General features: G+C 38.2%; 1 protein-coding gene and 1 long non-coding RNA gene across 5 annotated transcripts in view; one reads left to right on the top strand and one right to left on the bottom strand.

The window, feature by feature from the left end:
- The window catches only part of TTN (titin), a 273,480-nt gene that overhangs the window by 182,978 nt on the left and 71,733 nt on the right, over positions 1–18,769 (top strand). For all 4 annotated transcript variants that reach the window (XM_015110458.3, XM_077957272.1, XM_077957273.1 and 1 more), the window contains 35 exons: positions 156–277; positions 371–658; positions 772–1,068; positions 1,188–1,374; positions 1,846–1,961; positions 2,050–2,349; positions 2,545–2,844; positions 2,959–3,064; positions 3,167–3,363; positions 3,444–3,749; positions 3,850–4,128; positions 4,732–5,031; positions 5,135–5,437; positions 5,551–5,913; positions 6,213–6,515; positions 6,651–6,950; positions 7,047–7,343; positions 7,443–7,727; positions 7,814–8,107; positions 9,415–9,714; positions 9,834–10,142; positions 10,231–10,421; positions 10,823–11,252; positions 12,522–12,830; positions 12,982–13,130; positions 13,218–13,250; positions 13,347–13,476; positions 13,570–13,869; positions 13,963–14,280; positions 15,243–15,539; positions 15,648–15,947; positions 16,032–16,346; positions 16,439–16,587; positions 17,034–17,184; positions 17,275–17,556. In XM_015110458.3, the coding sequence (XP_014965944.3) occupies positions 156–277; positions 371–658; positions 772–1,068; positions 1,188–1,374; positions 1,846–1,961; positions 2,050–2,349; positions 2,545–2,844; positions 2,959–3,064; positions 3,167–3,363; positions 3,444–3,749; positions 3,850–4,128; positions 4,732–5,031; positions 5,135–5,437; positions 5,551–5,913; positions 6,213–6,515; positions 6,651–6,950; positions 7,047–7,343; positions 7,443–7,727; positions 7,814–8,107; positions 9,415–9,714; positions 9,834–10,142; positions 10,231–10,421; positions 10,823–11,252; positions 12,522–12,830; positions 12,982–13,130; positions 13,218–13,250; positions 13,347–13,476; positions 13,570–13,869; positions 13,963–14,280; positions 15,243–15,539; positions 15,648–15,947; positions 16,032–16,346; positions 16,439–16,587; positions 17,034–17,184; positions 17,275–17,556 (8,906 nt within the window). The remainder of the gene's footprint in view (positions 1–155; positions 278–370; positions 659–771; positions 1,069–1,187; positions 1,375–1,845; positions 1,962–2,049; positions 2,350–2,544; positions 2,845–2,958; positions 3,065–3,166; positions 3,364–3,443; positions 3,750–3,849; positions 4,129–4,731; positions 5,032–5,134; positions 5,438–5,550; positions 5,914–6,212; positions 6,516–6,650; positions 6,951–7,046; positions 7,344–7,442; positions 7,728–7,813; positions 8,108–9,414; positions 9,715–9,833; positions 10,143–10,230; positions 10,422–10,822; positions 11,253–12,521; positions 12,831–12,981; positions 13,131–13,217; positions 13,251–13,346; positions 13,477–13,569; positions 13,870–13,962; positions 14,281–15,242; positions 15,540–15,647; positions 15,948–16,031; positions 16,347–16,438; positions 16,588–17,033; positions 17,185–17,274; positions 17,557–18,769) is intronic.
- Positions 20–2,051, bottom strand: LOC144333424 (uncharacterized). The gene is made up of 2 exons (XR_013402063.1): positions 1,811–2,051; positions 20–1,085 (listed from the first exon to the last, which is right to left on the bottom strand). It is a non-coding gene; the product is annotated as an uncharacterized LOC144333424 (long non-coding RNA).

Below are 18,769 nucleotides of genomic sequence, written 5' to 3'. Positions count from 1 at the left end.
ATGAAAATGTATTCAGTTATAGTGTTGAAGTAATCCAGGTTTAATTTAAAGACTAGTATTATACCAGGGGTTTGAATTTTTGAAAGACCATGAGTACTACACAATGAAACGATTATTGACATCACAGTAAAACATCTTATTCTGTTTTCTGACAGGATGGAAGTGACAGGTCTTGAGGAAGGCAAATGGTATGCCTACCGCGTGAAGGCCTTAAACAGGCAGGGTGCTAGCAAACCAAGCAAACCCACAGAGGAGATCCAGGCTGTGGACACACAAGGTATCTATTTTTGATTTTTGTCTTATCAAATAGGCCTCTGACCTTAAATCTGCTTGAACTTGATAACATCATAAATAATCTTTTCCAATTCAGAGGCCCCAGAAATCTTCCTCGATGTGAAGCTCCTTGCTGGTCTCACCGTAAAAGCTGGGACCAAGATTGAACTTCCTGCCACTGTAACCGGGAAACCTGAACCTAAAATAACTTGGACAAAGGCTGATACGATTCTGAAGCAGGACAAAAGAATTACCATTGAAAATGTCCCTAAGAAATCCACAGTGACTATTGTTGATAGTAAGAGAAGTGACACTGGCACATACATCATCGAGGCTGTGAATGTGTGTGGCCGGGCCACTGCTGTGGTGGAAGTGAACGTCTTAGGTAAGGAAGGTTCTCATTTTAAAAGGGGATAAACTGTTTGCAGTTACTTTCTTGAAATAAATAAATAAATAAATAAAACAATTTTTTTCCTGCATCTGTAATGCCATACACAGATAAACCTGGACCACCAGCTGCCTTTGACATCACAGATGTAACCAATGAGTCATGTCTTCTAACATGGAACCCACCACGCGATGATGGTGGATCTAAGATCACAAACTATGTTGTGGAGAGACGAGCAACTGATAGTGAAGTGTGGCACAAGCTCTCATCCACCGTCAAGGATACAAACTTCAAGGCCACCAAATTAATCCCCAATAAAGAGTACATCTTCAGAGTTGCTGCAGAAAACATGTATGGTGTTGGTGAACCAGTTCAGGCCTCTCCAATAACAGCCAAATATCAGTTTGGTAAGTTTCTCAATCAGCTGATTAAAAAAAAAAAAAAGGATGCTTATGTCAAACTTGCATTTTGGTGTCATATTGATATACAGGACATATAACATTTTACACCATTATCCTGTCTATAGATCCACCTGGACCTCCAACTCGCCTAGAACCTTCTGATATCACTAAAGATGCAGTGACTCTCACGTGGTGTGAGCCAGATGATGATGGTGGCAGCCCAATCACTGGATACTGGGTTGAAAGACTGGATCCTGATACGGATAAATGGGTTAGATGCAATAAGATGCCAGTAAAGGACACAACATACAGGTATGCTCAGAATCCCCATCAAGATGTTAAGACAGCAGTATATTCAAATGTTTACTCTTTAGTATTCCTTGGGATTACAGATGATTATATATTGCTAAAACATTTTTAAACTACTTTTACTCATATTTGCTATTACCTCATAATTTGAAAAATTATATAAATTCCATTCAAGGGCACATTTCTTAGTTTACTCTAAAATATTAACCTTCAGGAAGTTTCAAAGTATTTGATCCTCCAGTACATTATGATAATGATCATTGTCATAGATATTATAATTAGACTGGTATGTGTGGCCAAGTCTAAAGTGTGCCTGTTAAAAAGCAACTTTAATTTATATTGAAGTGTTTTTCAATTAAATTTCCAAATCATCTTTTCACAATTTAAATAAATTAGTCTCTTCTGTGTAAAGTAAACATAGGCTTCTTCTGCTTCTTACCGTGATGTTATACATGCACTTTGTTCCTAATTCAGAGTGAAAGGTCTCACCAATAAGAAAAAATACAGATTCCGTGTGTTGGCTGAAAATCTTGCTGGACCTGGAAAACCAAGCAAATCAACTGAACCAATCTTAATAAAGGATCCCATAGGTATTATTTATATAATTTTTGTGGTTATTTTGAAGCTCATATGAACTCCTTTTTGACAAACCTAAACAATGATTTCACTGGCTTACAGATCCTCCATGGCCCCCTGGAAAACCAACTGTAAAAGATGTAGGCAAAACATCATTAAGGTTGAATTGGACAAAACCAGAACACGATGGAGGCGCAAAGATTGAGTCTTATATCATTGAAATGCTGAAGACTGGGACAGATGAGTGGGTCAGAGTGGCGGAAGGGGTTCCCACCACTCAGCACTTGCTCCCAGGGCTCATGGAAGGACAGGAATACTCATTCCGAGTTAGAGCTGTGAATAAGGCTGGGGAAAGTGAACCCAGTGAACCCAGCGACCCTGTGCTTTGCCGGGAGAAGCTATGTAAGTCACTCTTGACGTCTGGGGTATGTAAATTCTTCTAATGTCTGCCTATGTACTACGATATGAGAAAATATGAAAAATTCATTACTATTATTTCCTCCTGGCTACATTATTTCTTAATGACTGCCTGCACATTCAGACTGACTATTGGGTAATAAAACAAAAATGAAATTGTTTTCGTTCCTTCTTTTTCAGATCCTCCGTCACCACCACGCTGGCTTGAAGTTATTAATATCACAAAAAATACAGCAGACCTAAAATGGACAGTTCCTGAGAAAGATGGAGGGTCCCCCATCACCAACTACATTGTAGAAAAGAGAGACGTCAGGCGAAAAGGCTGGCAAACAGTGGATACCACTGTCAAGGACACCAAGTGCACAGTCACCCCGCTGACTGAGGGCTCTTTATATGTGTTCCGAGTTGCTGCAGAAAATGCTATAGGACAAAGTGACTACACCGAAATTGAGGACTCTGTGCTGGCCAAAGACACCTTTAGTATGCTCTCACACTTAATCTTTGTGACAATAAGTGCTCTCACACTTAATTTTTGTGACAGGAGATTATCACCTTCCCTCTGGTTTTCCTAATCATTGATTATTTTGCTTTCAGCCACTCCTGGACCACCCTATGCCCTGGCAGTGGTTGATGTGACAAAACGACATGTTGACCTAAAGTGGGAGCCACCTAAAAATGATGGTGGAAGACCAATTCAGAGGTAGAATTTGAATTAATTCATAAAGAATAACTTACACTTGGTTGCAAAATCTCAACAATGTTTTTTCATTAATGCTAATGAAATGCTTTGTTATTTCAATAGATATATCATTGAGAAGAAAGAAAGGTTAGGTACCCGTTGGGTGAAAGCTGGAAAGACTGCAGGACCTGACTGTAACTTCAGAGTAACTGATGTCATTGAAGGAACAGAGGTCCAGTTTCAGGTTCGGGCTGAAAATGAAGCTGGAGTTGGCCACCCAAGTGAACCCACAGAAATCCTATCCATTGAAGATCCAACAAGTAAGTAGTACTGATTATACACAAGATATTGTCTAGAACTTGATGAGACGGTGGATATGAATGTTTCACTCTTTTCGCAGGTCCTCCCTCACCACCCCTTGACCTACATGTGACTGATGCTGGGAGAAAACACATTGCCATTGCTTGGAAGCCTCCAGAGAAAAATGGTGGAAGTCCTATCATAGGATACCATGTTGAAATGTGTCCAGTAGGCACTGAGAAATGGATGCGAGTTAATTCTCGCCCAATAAAGGACTTGAAATTCAAGGTTGAAGAAGGTGTTGTTCCTGACAAAGAATATGTCCTGAGAGTGAGAGCAGTCAATGCTATTGGTGTCAGCGAGCCATCTGAAATCTCTGAAAATGTGGTTGCCAAAGACCCAGACTGTAAGAGCACAATGTCTTTTACAGTTAATAAAATACCCTTTATTCATGCATTGCATTTTGACATACTCTCTTTTTTGCTCTTTCGAATGATATCTTACAGGCAAGCCAACAATTGACCTGGAGACTCATGACATTATTGTTATTGAAGGTGAAAAGTTAAGCATTCCTGTTCCCTTCAGAGCTGTCCCAGTTCCAACTGTTAGTTGGCATAAAGATGGCAAAGAAGTTAAAGCAAGTGATAGATTAACAATGAAGAATGATCACATCTCAGCCCACCTTGAAGTTCCCAAGAGTGTCCATGCAGATGCCGGAGTTTATACCATTACACTGGAGAATAAGCTCGGCTCAGCAACAGCCTCAATCAATGTCAAAGTCATAGGTAATCATTGTTTGAAGAAACACCATACATTCTTCACATGTAGAGGAAATTAGTTAACTTTGCAGTGCTATTAACAGTATAAATGACTTCATGAACTGGCCACTTGTAAACTAAATGTCACTTCTGATTATGTCTTTCCGTATGAGAAGTAAAACAATTCTAAAGAGATGAAATTGCTAAACTCTTATTAGAGTAATTTATACTAGTTTTAATTATTTGCATGTGAAATACTAATTTAAATAAAATATATTAGCATACCCAAAGAATATTGAAATGACCACAATTTTTTAATTGTACAGCTTCACATTTTCCCATAGTGTTCTCAACCAGGGATAGTAACATTTTCTGCATTCCCCCCGGCTCTGCAAATAATGTCTGGATATTTGTGGGGCCATTTTTCCTTGGCACACAGACTTGGGGTAGATACCACTGACATTTAGTAGTTGGGAGCCAAGGGTGCTAAATGCTCTGCAGTGTGAATGCCACTCCAGCACATCAAAGATTATCCTACCCAAAATACAGATAGCCCCACTTAGAGACAAGTGCATTATTAAAATGCTGATTTTTCAGGATTACTAGAATAATTATCCATTTCTGTAATAGGCCTACCTGGACCATGCAAAGATATTAAAGCAAGTGACATTACCAAGAGTTCTTGTAAGTTAACCTGGGAACCTCCAGAATTTGATGGTGGAACCCCAATTCTTCATTACGTCCTGGAGCGCAGAGAAGCTGGGAGAAGAACATATATACCAGTCATGTCTGGTGAGAATAAACTGTCGTGGACTGTGAAGGATCTCATACCAAATGGTGAATACTTCTTCCGTGTTAAAGCAGTCAACAAGATTGGTGGAGGAGAATATATTGAACTGAAAAATCCAGTCATTGCCCAAGATCCAAAGCGTAAGTTTGGGCATAGATGTACTATGGCTAAGAACTAATAAACCATAGTTTTGTTTTAAGAAGGTGGTTTTCCTGATACTAACTTTTTTTTCTTATTCTTCAGAACCCCCTGATCCACCTGTAGATGTAGAGGTTCATAATCCTACAGCAGAGGCAATGACTATTACATGGAAGCCACCTTTGTATGACGGAGGAAGCAAGATAATGGGCTACATCATAGAGAAGATTGCTAAGGGTGAAGAAAGGTGGAAGAGATGCAATGAACACCTGGTACCAATCCTGACCTATACAGCAAAAGGACTTGAAGAGGGGAAAGAGTATCAATTCCGTGTGCGAGCAGAGAACGCCGCGGGTATTAGTGAACCTTCTCGGGCTACTCCTCCAACCAAAGCTGTAGATCCCATTGGTAAGTTTTGTTTAATGGAGTTACCACTTTCCCATTTTGAAATAAATGAAAATAATGTTTTGTCAGTTGTTTTCATCAGAACTGAAAACATTTATTGGTTATGATCATTATAGATGCCCCCAAAGTCATTCTGAGAACAAGCCTAGAAGTGAAACGAGGTGATGAAATAGCACTTGATGCAAGTATTTCTGGATCACCTTACCCAACTATTACATGGATAAAGGATGAGAATGCTATTGTACCAGAGGAAATTAAGAAGCGTGCAGCACCCTTGGTTAGAAGAAGGAAGGGTGAAGTTCAAGAAGAAGAACCATTTGTCCTGCCTCTGACACAGCGTTTGAGTATTGACAACAGCAAAAAGGGAGAATCTCAGCTACGCGTCCGAGATTCTCTCCGACCTGACCATGGTCTGTATATGATCAAAGTTGAAAATGACCACGGTATCGCAAAAGCTCCTTGTACTGTCAGTGTGTTAGGTGAGTCATTAAAACTACACTTTCCAATTGAAAAAGGTTTTAGTAAAACATAAAAATAAAAAGTTTGGGGGAGAGTTAAAAGAAATGGGACATAGCTTCAGCAAGTTATCCTCAGTCATATTTTATCTCCTGGCCATGTAAAAGAAATCGCCTGACCTTGTTATTTATTAGCTAATAGAATACAATGATAGATGTGGGAAAACCAGAAATCATGTCAGAGGAGCATGCTCACATTTACATTTTCCATAGCAACCCTTCCCACACATGTTTTTGATTACTGTTCTCTTTTGAAATATTAGATACACCGGGACCACCAATCAACTTTGTATTTGAAGATATCAGAAAGACCTCAGTCCTTTGTAAATGGGAACCACCCCTTGATGATGGTGGCAGTGAAATCATAAACTACACTTTGGAAAAGAAAGACAAGACAAAACCTGACTCAGAATGGATAGTTGTCACTTCAACACTTAGACATTGCAAATATTCAGTAACAAAACTGATTGAAGGAAAAGAGTACCTCTTCCGTGTAAGAGCTGAAAATAGATTTGGGCCAGGTCCACCATGTGTTTCAAAGCCACTTGTAGCTAAAGATCCATTTGGTAAGTTTCCTTTGACATCTAAAGTTTGCCTTTTACCATGTACTTTGGTATATAATTACTACAGCTTATAAAATTGCATTTTATGTCATATTAGGGAATTAATTCAAATGTGTTTGTTTTTTTTTTTTTTATCAGAACCACCTGATGCACCAGATAAGCCCATTGTGGAAGATGTTACCAGCAACAGTATGCTAGTGAAATGGAATGAACCAAAAGATAACGGAAGCCCCATTTTGGGTTACTGGCTTGAAAAACGTGAGGTTAATAGTACACATTGGTCTCGTGTCAACAAAAGCCTTCTGAATGCCTTGAAAGCCAATGTAGATGGCTTATTAGAAGGACTCACCTATGTCTTCAGAGTATGTGCTGAAAATGCAGCTGGACCTGGAAAGTTCAGTCCACCTTCAGATCCCAAAACAGCACATGATCCAATCTGTAAGTAGTTCCTTAAGAAGAAGGTGGAGTAGAACAAGTTATTGTACATTTTAAAATCATCAGGGAGGTTGATTTTTATATCTTCATTCATTCTAGCTCCGCCTGGGCCACCTATCCCAAGAGTCACTGACACAAGCTCTACGACTATTGAACTAGAATGGGAACCCCCAGCTTTCAATGGCGGTGGGGAAATTATTGGCTATTTTGTTGATAAGCAGTTGGTTGGCACAAATGAATGGTCACGCTGCACAGAGAAGATGATCAAGGTCCGTCAGTACACAGTCAAAGAAATCCGAGAGGGTGCTGATTATAAACTTCGGGTGAGTGCCGTCAATGTCGCAGGGGAAGGACCGCCTGGAGAAACAGAACCTGTTACTGTGGCTGAACCACAAGGTACTTAACATTATTGGAATAAAATTATGGATATTTTCTCTATACAGGACTATTTTTTAATCTTTCATGGGCTAATGTATGACTGTTCTCTTTCAACAGAGCCTCCAACTGTGGAACTGGATGTTTCTGTCAAGGGTGGAATACAAATAATGGCTGGGAAGACTCTTAGAATTCCAGCTGTGGTAACGGGTCGTCCTGTACCTACAAAAGTATGGACCAAAGAAGAAGGGGAGCTGGATAAAGACCGCGTTGTAATAGACAATGTTGGAACCAAATCTGAACTAATTATCAAGGATGCACTGCGAAAAGACCATGGCAGATATGTGATTACAGCTACAAATAGCTGTGGTTCCAAATTTGCAGCAGCCAGGGTAGAAGTTTTTGGTAAGGAATGTTACACTGATTTTCATAGGATTTTCCCAAATGTTACTATCTTATTACATTGGTTTTTGGCTTTGTTTTGTTTTCAGATGTCCCTGGTCCAGTTCTTGATTTAAAACCTGTTGTAACAAACAGAAAAATGTGTCTACTTAACTGGTCTGATCCAGAAGATGATGGAGGAAGTGAAATAACAGGCTTCATCATTGAAAGAAAAGATGCCAAGATGCATACTTGGAGACAACCAATAGAGACTGAGAGATCTAAATGTGACATCACAGGTCTGCTTGAGGGACAAGAATATAAGTTCCGTGTTATTGCCAAGAACAAGTTTGGCTGTGGCCCTCCTGTTGAAATAGGACCAATTCTTGCAGTTGATCCACTAGGTAAAAGAGAAGGTTTCATTGTGTTTATAGAATAATGTTTTGCTTCTGGTTATATTATTTACTGAGCGTTATGGCTTCAAACTCCCAACAGTCTCAAAATCTATAGCTAAAGAGTAACAAGAGAAGTAAATCAAAAAACTATTAGCAACATTAAAGATATCATATCTGCTATAATTTCAGTGTAATCTGTGACTCTAAGTATATTAATCATGCATGGTTTTTTGTACTGAAAAACTTGGATCTACAGGGGCTTAATAATAACCTAGAAGTAGTTTAGACATATTATGTCTCTCCAGTAGAACACATTGGAAGTCGGGTTTTTAAAATTTACTAGCCTAGTAGTGAGAGAATTCAATATTCTTCGAAAAGATTAGACAATTGCCTGAGGATAAATGCCTTAGTCTTCCTCTATATTCAAAAAGTCCCCATACTGTTAGAATAGAGAGGCCCAAAACCAGAAACAGCCTCCAAATAATAGAAAACCAACCAGAGGGAATCTCCCAGAAATCAATACGAAACACTAAAATTGCACACACAGTAATGCGCACTGACATTCCATCTAAGAAAGCAAAACCTTTGAGGAAGACCCATTCCTCAAGAGACAGAAGAACTTATTCCTTCACCATCACCCCCTGAAAAAAAAAATTACATCCTATACCACTGCTGCAGCCCATCTATGAATGTCCAATATACCACAGGCTGTGCCAGAGGTACCAGAACAGAGCTGAGCTTCCACTCCTTCTGGTTGCAATAATAGTGAACAAGTATGGATTGGGTCTAGTTTAACCACTGAAAGCTTAACTCTTAGTTTGGTCCTTCAGGAAAGAAAACTTCAGCAGCATTACATAAATCCTCTTTCCATCATATTTTGAACCCACATGTGAGGCAACATGGCTCAAAGTATGTTCATAAACATTCCCACTATCTGTTAATAAAAGAAAAAACACTTTGCTCTCAGCTGCTCATTCAAAGCAAAACTTCACAGACTTACTTTCCTAGTTCATTAGAATTAGAAGCATCCCCAGTTACAAAGGTAAATAATCTAAAATGTTAAATATGAAAAAGCATATGTGCCCTTGATCTATTTTTCACTGATAATCTTGATGAAAAGTTGGCTAAGAAAAATTCTGTCTATATGAATGTCTATAATTTTGGCAACTGACAAGTTTTAGGAATGACCTTAAATAAGGATGTAAGGTTATGCCAAACAGAAGGCTATTTTTTACATAATTAAGTTGAAGTGAAATATTATTTCTTATATGAATATTTATCTCATGCTAATCATTTTCACTTGCCTCTGGCGAAAGGTCCTCCAACATCTCCAGAGAGGCTGACATACACTGAAAGGACAAAGTCCACTATCACCCTTGACTGGAAAGAGCCCCGCAGTAATGGTGGCAGTCCCATCCAAGGATATATCATTGAAAAACGGCGTCACGACAAACCTGACTTTGAAAGAGTTAACAAGCGACTCTGCCCAACTACATCTCTTCTGGTTGAAAATCTTGATGAACACCAAATGTATGAGTTCCGTGTCAAAGCTGTCAATGAAATTGGTGAAAGTGAACCATCCCTGCCTCTTAATGTAGTCATACAAGATGATGAAGGTGCGAAATCTGAATATAATAATAATTTTAATGCATTTTACAGTGTGCCTTTATCCCATAAGTTGAAAAAATGTCCTTATGACTTTGCTACTTTTTTTTTCTTTCTCTTCTCTTTGCAGTGCCTCCAACTATTAAGTTGCGTCTGAGTGTTCGAGGAGACACTATCAAAGTTAAGGCAGGAGAGCCTGTCCACATCCCTGCAGATGTGACAGGCCTTCCAATGCCTAAGATTGAATGGTCCAAAAATGAAACCGTAATTGAAAAACCCACTGAGGCACTTCAGATAACCAAGGAAGAGGTATCCCGAAGTGAGGCAAAAACTGAGCTTAGCATTCCCAAAGCAGTCCGGGAAGACAAAGGCACTTACACAGTTACTGCTTCCAATCGCCTTGGCTCAGTGTTCCGAAATGTTCACGTTGAAGTATATGGTAGGTGACTTGCTTTCTTACATCAAAAAGTCATCCAGTGTCTGTTTAAGAATTGCCTTCTCAATATTCTCTGTTGATTCCTTTCCAGACCGCCCATCCCCACCAAGAAACCTTGCTGTTACTGACATTAAAGCTGAATCTTGCTACTTGACATGGGATGCCCCTCTTGATAATGGTGGCAGTGAAATCACCCATTATGTTATTGACAAACGTGATGCAAGTAGGAAGAAAACAGAATGGGAGGAAGTCACCAACACTGCTGTAGAGAAAAGATATGGGGTAAACTCTTCTAAATATTTTCTTAAACACATTAAAAGTACATTACTCTGGTTTGATGCCATTTTAGTATAACCTTGGAATTTGATAATTAAACTCAAAACCACACACAATAAGCTGCTATTTTGTTATTGTAGTGTTTAGCCCCATACACATAAGGCTCCTTAGTAAATAGCGTTTGATACACAGATACTCTTTTAATTGAGATCCACTATCAGGTACAATACATCTACATATTTTTATTTTTAAAATGCTTTCTCCTTTTCTCTGTCTTCCCATGTTTTGAGTCTATATATTTATTTCTTCTTATAGTCATCCCTCCCAAAATAAGTTGAATTTTTAAATGAGTGAAAATCAACATAAGTATATTCTCTTCAATAAATTTCTATTTTTCTAATTTCTAGATCTGGAAACTGATCCCCAATGGTCAGTATGAGTTCCGAGTCAGGGCAGTGAATAAATACGGAATCAGTGATGAGTGCAAATCAGATAAAGTAGTCATTCAAGATCCTTATCGCCTTCCTGGACCTCCAGGAAAACCAAAAGTTTTGGCACGCACCAAAGGATCAATGCTAGTGAGCTGGACTCCTCCTTTGGACAATGGTGGCTCTCCAATTACTGGCTACTGGCTGGAGAAAAGAGAAGAGGGAAGTCCTTACTGGTCACGTGTTAGCCGAGCACCAGTAACCAAAGTAGGATTGAAAGGCGTGGAATTTAATGTTCCTCGTTTGATTGAAGGCGTTAAATACCAGTTCAGAGCCATGGCAATAAATGCTGCAGGAATTGGTCCTCCCAGTGAACCATCAGATCCAGAGGTTGCAGGAGATCCCATATGTAAGTATGCTTCCATTTCTAGGGACTAATTTCTAAAGCACAAAGTCACTAAATGGGTAATTCTGCTCTTAAATTTCTTATATTTTTCTATGCCAAATTATTTTATTAAAATAAAAAAGGTTCATATTCACATAGACTATCAGAAGTATATATGTATACACACAGGCACATATATATACATACACACATACATAAAATCATACAGTTTGTAAACTCTTGGATTAAACAAAATATTTTATGAGGAATCACAATAATAAAGACCTGGACTATAAACTGCTATCTCTTCTGATACTTTAAATAAGTTTCTAGCTCATTAGATACTGGGGAAATCATCTCTCCCACCAAACAGTCTGACCTTCCAGACTTTTCAACAAAAAGCAAAGTGTTGTTAGCTTTTCAATAATATTATTGAACAAAGATTTAGGATTCTCAGGCGTAGTCTGTGAGGTCAAATAAGAGAGGAAAATTCTTCTAAAAGATCTATGAGCAGATTAGTTCAAAAATTTAAAAATACTGTGGCCTAATAATTCATCCTATTTGCCATATATCTGATTAGATTCTCTATAGAAGAAAAATTCAATTATTTGTTAAAAAGAAAATTTTAAATACTCAAGTGCTATGTGGAGCATATATACATATATAAGGAGATAGTTATTCATTCATTTGCAAACTAGTACTGAACATGTGTTTTGTGCAAGGATCCATATTAACCACTGGAGGGGGAAAAGTTAAGATTAAAAAGACAAGTGGAGTAAGATAATTTCTGTAATTGTAGAGCACTTTCAGAAAGGTAAAGGATTGTTATGGGATTATTGTAGACACTGATCCTGTCCCTAAAGGGCATTAAGATTAGTTTGTGTTCACAGGTTTGCTAGCTATTGATGGAATCATTTTAAAATTTTCATATTGTGCCAAATTAAATTTAAATCATGTTTTCAGTAAAGGCTATTGTAGAATTTCTTCAAAGGGATCTCAAAAGTAAAGTAATTTTTCACCAATCATGTGTAAATAGAATGTAAATCTAACAAGATAGTAAGTAGTCTTTCTATTCCCAGTTAGTTGTTTGCTTTCTCTGTTTTTTCATTAACACTAAAGGAAAACAGACCATTTCCTTTATTTCTCTTCTCTAGAAGCCAACTGTATTTCCTTTTAGCATTTCTATTTTGGTATTTTAATAGATTAAAAATAATATATGATCATGTGTAGTAAAAGATTCTAGCACTTCATCAGCTTTAAAATCTGATGAAGCTTTTTTTTCTTTGTTATTAGTTCCACCGGGGCCACCTTCTTGCCCAGAAGTAAAAGATAAAACAAAGTCAAGCATCTCACTAGGATGGAAACCTCCAGCCAAAGACGGTGGCAGCCCAATCAAAGGATACATTGTAGAAATGCAAGAAGAAGGTACTACTGACTGGAAAAGAGTAAATGAACCAGACAAACTTATAACTACCTGTGAATGTGTGGTGCCTAATCTGAAAGAGCTCAGGAAGTACAGATTCAGAGTGAAAGCTGTCAATGAAGCTGGTGAATCTGAACCAAGTGATACAACCGGGGAGATCCCTGCCACTGATATTCAAGGTACTAGTACTTACTCAGTTTATGTATTCCTCTTTGGATCTCATTATAAAATTGATTAATTTACTTTTCAATTACTCTTCAATTGAAGATATTTCAATTACTTTTTGACAAATATGAGTTAAATCCTGTTAAATTGTATGTGGTATTACAGAGGAACCAGAGGTTTTCATTGACATTGGAGCACAGGACTGTCTGGTTTGTAAAGCTGGCTCACAGATTAGGATTCCTGCTGTCATCAAGGGACGCCCAACACCAAAATCATCTTGGGAATTTGATGGAAAGGCAAAGAAAGCAATGAAGGTAAGAAAATAACCATTCTCCTCTTTTTTCCACTGAATCACTATGAGTAGTATTTATACTACAACTGACTGTCTCCTTTTCTAATAGGATGGAGTTCATGACATACCCGAAGATTCACAGGTAAAAAATAATAATAATTAAAATAATTCAAAATATGGTTGACTTCAATACTACTATGATTTCATTCAATGTATGACTACTATTTTCTTTGTACAGCTCGAGACTGCTGAAAACTCCTCAGTAATTATTATTCCGGAGTGTAAACGATCTCATACAGGCAAATACAGCATCACAGCCAAGAATAAAGCAGGACAAAAGACTGCAAATTGCAGAGTTAAAGTCATGGGTAAGAAAGACTTTGAAAGTTGCAAAAGAATAAAAACAAATCATGTTTAAGCATTTAAGGAACTTTGCTTATATTGTGATTTACATCCAACAGATGTACCAGGCCCACCCAAAGATCTGAAAGTCAGCGATATCACAAGGGGTAGTTGCAGACTTTCATGGAAGATGCCAGATGACGATGGAGGAGACAGGATCAAAGGCTATGTTATCGAGAAGAGAACTATTGATGGAAAAGCCTGGACCAAAGTCAATCCAGACTGTGGAAGCACCACATTTATAGTGCCTGATCTCCTCTCTGAACAGCAATATTTCTTCCGTGTGCGAGCAGAAAACCGTTTTGGTATTGGCCCACCTGTGGAAACCATTCAGAGGACCACTGCCAGAGATCCGATATGTAAGCTTTAAAGTCTAAATTTAAAATATCTTCTCAAAATTGAAGTATATTATTATAAACAATGCTTAATACTTCCTTTAACTATTTTTAAAGATCCTCCTGATCCTCCTATTAAACTCAAAATTGGCCTCATCACAAAGAACACAGTGCATCTGTCATGGAAACCCCCAAAGAATGATGGGGGCTCCCCTGTTACCCACTATATTGTTGAGTGCCTTGCATGGGACCCTACTGGAACAAAGAAAGAAGCCTGGAGGCAGTGCAATAAGCGTGATGTGGAAGAACTGCAATTTACTGTTGAAGACCTAGTAGAGGGTGGGCAATATGAATTCCGAGTCAAAGCTGTCAATGCTGCAGGAGTCAGCAAGCCTTCAGCCACTGTTGGCCCCGTGACTGTCAAAGACCAGACATGTAAGTACCAATGTACTGACAAAGAATGTCCTCCTTACGACTGCCTTCCTAGGTGTTCAATAATAGTTCAAAATTAAAAGAGCTATATCTGTACCTTAGAAAGCCACCATGGCTTGAATGTAGACATGGGCACATTATTCAATTACTCATTCCCTCAATTTCCACAGAATTTTCACATTCCCTTACCTGTTAACTTTTCTCTATTCAAAGGAGATGATGTCTGTAATTTCCTCGCTGTAATTTTCTCCATGGCAGGCTGTTTTACTTATCAGAGGTTAAAGCAATTTCTCTGCATGCTCCTCAAAAGGGACAGAAAGTAACTAGTCATTTGCTTAGCAACTGCTGAGACCCATTTATCTTCACAATCAAGTTTCTATTTCTCTATATGAGAAAAGATATATCCATTTTAATGAAGTATATATAATATATATGGTAATAATTCTTCCTCTGATAATTACCATCACTACTGTTGTGTATCTGTTTATTCTCTCATCTAAGTGTAAAGAAACTGTAGTTGCTACCCTCTTTGAATATTTCTGTCCTAAATTTGAGCAAAATGGAAAATTCCTTCCCTTTTATTAACAGTTATATTTCTTAAAAGGGGAATTCACCTTCTTATGTATCCCTTCATAATTCTGCATAAACATTAGAGAGTGTCCCATGATACTCTCCTACTACAATCTCCTCTCTTCCCTTTTGTCAGGATATGAGAATATAATAATATGCATCATTACATGCATAATGATGCCAAATAAAGAGCGGCAAGCCCTGATATACAGCCACATGTGTACCTGCTCCCCAAACAAGTGTAATAGTGTTAAAGACAGAACCGTTCTTTACATTGGGCTGAGCTACAAAGTCTGACTACGGTGGATTCAAACAGCTTTATAGTCACTGTGAATTCTACTTTCTATCCCTCAATGCTTTTTGCTCGTAATGACAACTTTTTTTCAATAATCTAGGCCCACCATCAATCGATCTAACAGAATTCATGGAGGTTGAAGAAGGAACTGATGTTAACATTGTGGCCAAAATTAAAGGTGTGCCATTCCCAACACTAACCTGGTTTAAAGCTCCTCCAAAGAAGCCTGATAACAAAGAACCTGTTCTCTATGACACCCATGTCAACAAACTGGTGGTGGATGATACTTGCACTTTAGTTATTCCACAGTCTCGCAGGAGTGACACTGGCTTATATACCATCACAGCTGTAAATAATCTGGGAACAGCATCAAAGGAGATGAGACTGAATGTCCTGGGTAAAGACTGCATGGTTTGGTTAAAACTACTTGTTTTTCTGTTCATAAGTAACATTTGGCTTTAAAATCATCTGACTGATAAAGGGTTCCTTCTTTAAACCATTTTAGGTCGTCCTGGCCCCCCAGTGGGACCCATAAAATTTGAATCTGTTTCAGCAGAGCAAATGACACTGTCTTGGCTTCCACCTAAAGATGATGGTGGGTCTAAGATTACAAACTATGTAATTGAGAAAAGAGAAGCTAACAGGAAGACATGGGTCCGTGTCTCCAGTGAACCTAAAGAGTGCACGTACACGATTCCCAAATTGCTAGAAGGCCATGAATACGTATTCCGAATCATGGCCCAGAATAAATATGGCATTGGAGAACCTCTTGACAGTGAACCTGAAACAGCAAGAAACCTCTTCTGTAAGTAGGACAACATTTTCACAAACAAAGTCATTTTTACTTTTTCAAAAAAATTTCTTATAATCAATATGATCTTTTTCACAGCTGTCCCTGGAGCACCAGATAAACCAACAGTTAGCAGCGTGACTCGTAACTCCATGACCGTCAACTGGGAAGAGCCAGAATATGATGGAGGCTCTCCCGTGACAGGGTACTGGCTGGAAATGAAAGACACTACTTCAAAGAGATGGAAGAGAGTTAACCGAGATCCTATCAAAGCCATGACTCTGGGTGTTTCTTATAAAGTGACTGGTCTTATTGAAGGTTCTGACTATCAATTCCGGGTATATGCAATCAATGCTGCTGGTGTGGGTCCAGCAAGTCTGCCATCAGATCCAGTGACTGCTAGAGATCCAATTGGTAAGCCTTGAAACCATTCCTTTTTTTTAATCTTATTTTCCAAAAGTGCCTTGGGAAAGTCAAGAATACTAATGTATACTGGCTCTTTCCAGCTCCTCCTGGTCCTCCATTTCCCAAAGTGACAGATTGGACTAAATCATCTGCAGATCTGGAGTGGTCTCCCCCACTAAAAGATGGTGGATCCAAAGTAACTGGATACATCGTTGAATATAAAGAAGAAGGAAAAGAAGAATGGGAAAAGGTAGGAAAACTTGGCACTAAGGAAATGCACTATGAATAAACTAAAAATGTCTTAGTTATTCTCAATCCCATTAACTTCTGTCTATGTTTTTTGGATTAAGAAATCAGGAAAATAGCATAATTTTAACTCAAATTCCAAACGTCTGTTAATGTCAGAAATCTAATCAAAAGTTAAGTCATGATATTACTAATCTTTTGGTTATAAATCCTGGAATGTGGAATAAATAAATAAAGGTTTAATTGTTTGACAATAATTTTAAAGCATAACTCCTGCCAAGTTATTCCATTCAGTGTTGCCTGTAGTATCTGATCCCTGAAACCTAAACCAGCAACAATTTTCCCAGAGTAAACAGTTAAATAGGCTGCTGGTGATGCTTTAGGAAGTCATTAAAGCAAGAAGCTACAGATGACTATTCTAATTTTAAAATGTTTATGATTTCTCCCCAGGGTAAAGATAAAGAAGTGAGAGGAACAAAGCTTGTTGTGACAGGATTAAAGGAAGGCGCATTCTACAAATTTAGAGTTAGAGCAGTCAACATTGCTGGCATTGGAGAACCTGGAGAGGTCACAGATGTCATTGAAATGAAAGACAGACTTGGTAATTATCAATCCTTCTTTTATGCCATCAGTATTTATGTTTCAGATTGAAGGGGGAAAAATCACATTTGTAATTTTCAATTGCTTCCAGTTTTACCTGACCTTCAGCTAGATGCCAGTGTCAGAGATAGAATTGTCGTCCATGCTGGAGGAGTGATCCGAATCATTGCCTATGTGTCTGGAAAGCCTCCTCCAACCGTCACCTGGAACATGAATGAAAGAGCCTTACCTCAAGAAGCCACCATTGAGACCACAGCTATTAGCTCATCCATGGTCATCAAGAACTGCCAGAGGAGCCATCAAGGCGTCTATTCTCTTCTTGCCAAAAATGAAGCCGGAGAAAGAAAGAAGACAATTATTGTTGATGTATTAGGTAAATACTTTCAATTTGTCTGTGCAACTTTTTAAACCAACATTCTTCTTATATTTACACAAGGCCACACTGTGTGCTATGTAACAAACATTTTGGAAAATAAGAAAAATCACCCATAATCACGTTGAACATTATTAGAATTTCTAAAAATTTCCTCCTTACGTTTTTATTATATGCATATTCTGTTTGGTGGGTCTAAGATTACAAACTATATAATTGAGAAAACAGATGCTAACAAGAAGTCATACATCCATGTCTCCAGTGAACCTAAAGAGTGCATGTACACAATTCCCAAATTGCTAGAAGGCCATGAATATGTATTCTGAATCATGGCCCAGAATAAATATGACTTTTTTATAGAACTTGCCCCCATACTGTCTATTATGTTGTTATACAGTTTTCATAGAAGCAACTTTCCTTCAAGTGTACATGAATGTTTAACAATTTGCCAGTGCTGACCATTTCACATCATGAGACTCTATCCCTATCATGAAATTATCATAATAATGCAAAAACTTCTTTGAAGGGTTTCAGTATTCTAATTGAAGAGAGGCATCATTCAATTAGAATGAGAGGTTATCAATATTGCATTTCTAGTCATTGAATATAGAGTTGAACTCTATGAGGCTTTTTCATGCCTCTCATTGGAGGCTTTAGTCCAGTGATTTGCTCAGAACTTGAAGCCCTTCCACTCAGAGCTCTTTCTAAGCATGTCTCTAGGCACAACAATACTCCAGTCACAGTTTTTATGTGAAATTTGTCAGTTCTATGTTGAATATAATTAATATAAGAATGTCATAAGGAAAAATATTTCATTAACCTATAATCCCACAAACTTTCAGGTTAGTTTCAAGCACCTAAAGCTCTTTTGCCTAATGGCTACTACTCTAATTTGAAAACTGGTACATTTCCATGTTAATTATTTGCAACCTCCTCAAAGTCATTCTGAAATTTGGGGCCTCCTATGCTGCTCGTTGATCCACTGATCATCCAGAAAGAATCCATCTCTCCCTCCTTTTCCCCTGGAGAGGAAACTGGACATAGAAACTGACTATGCCACTCTTACCCACCTCCTGTATCCCTCTGCATGTTTGCCTCCCAGCTCCCTCCTGTCCAACTCACGAATTGCTTTTAAAAAGCATTTTTATTTTCCCTTCAGCCTCTACTAAAAGCATGGTAACCAGTAACTGTTGCAAAACTACTTCATTAACAA

The sequence above is a fragment of the Macaca mulatta genome, chromosome 12 (assembly GCF_049350105.2).
Source record: "Macaca mulatta isolate MMU2019108-1 chromosome 12, T2T-MMU8v2.0, whole genome shotgun sequence".
Classification (NCBI taxonomy): domain Eukaryota; kingdom Metazoa; phylum Chordata; class Mammalia; order Primates; family Cercopithecidae; genus Macaca; species Macaca mulatta.
The sequence above is the reverse complement of the archived record's forward strand: the minus strand, read 5'-3'. Positions and strand labels throughout refer to the sequence as shown.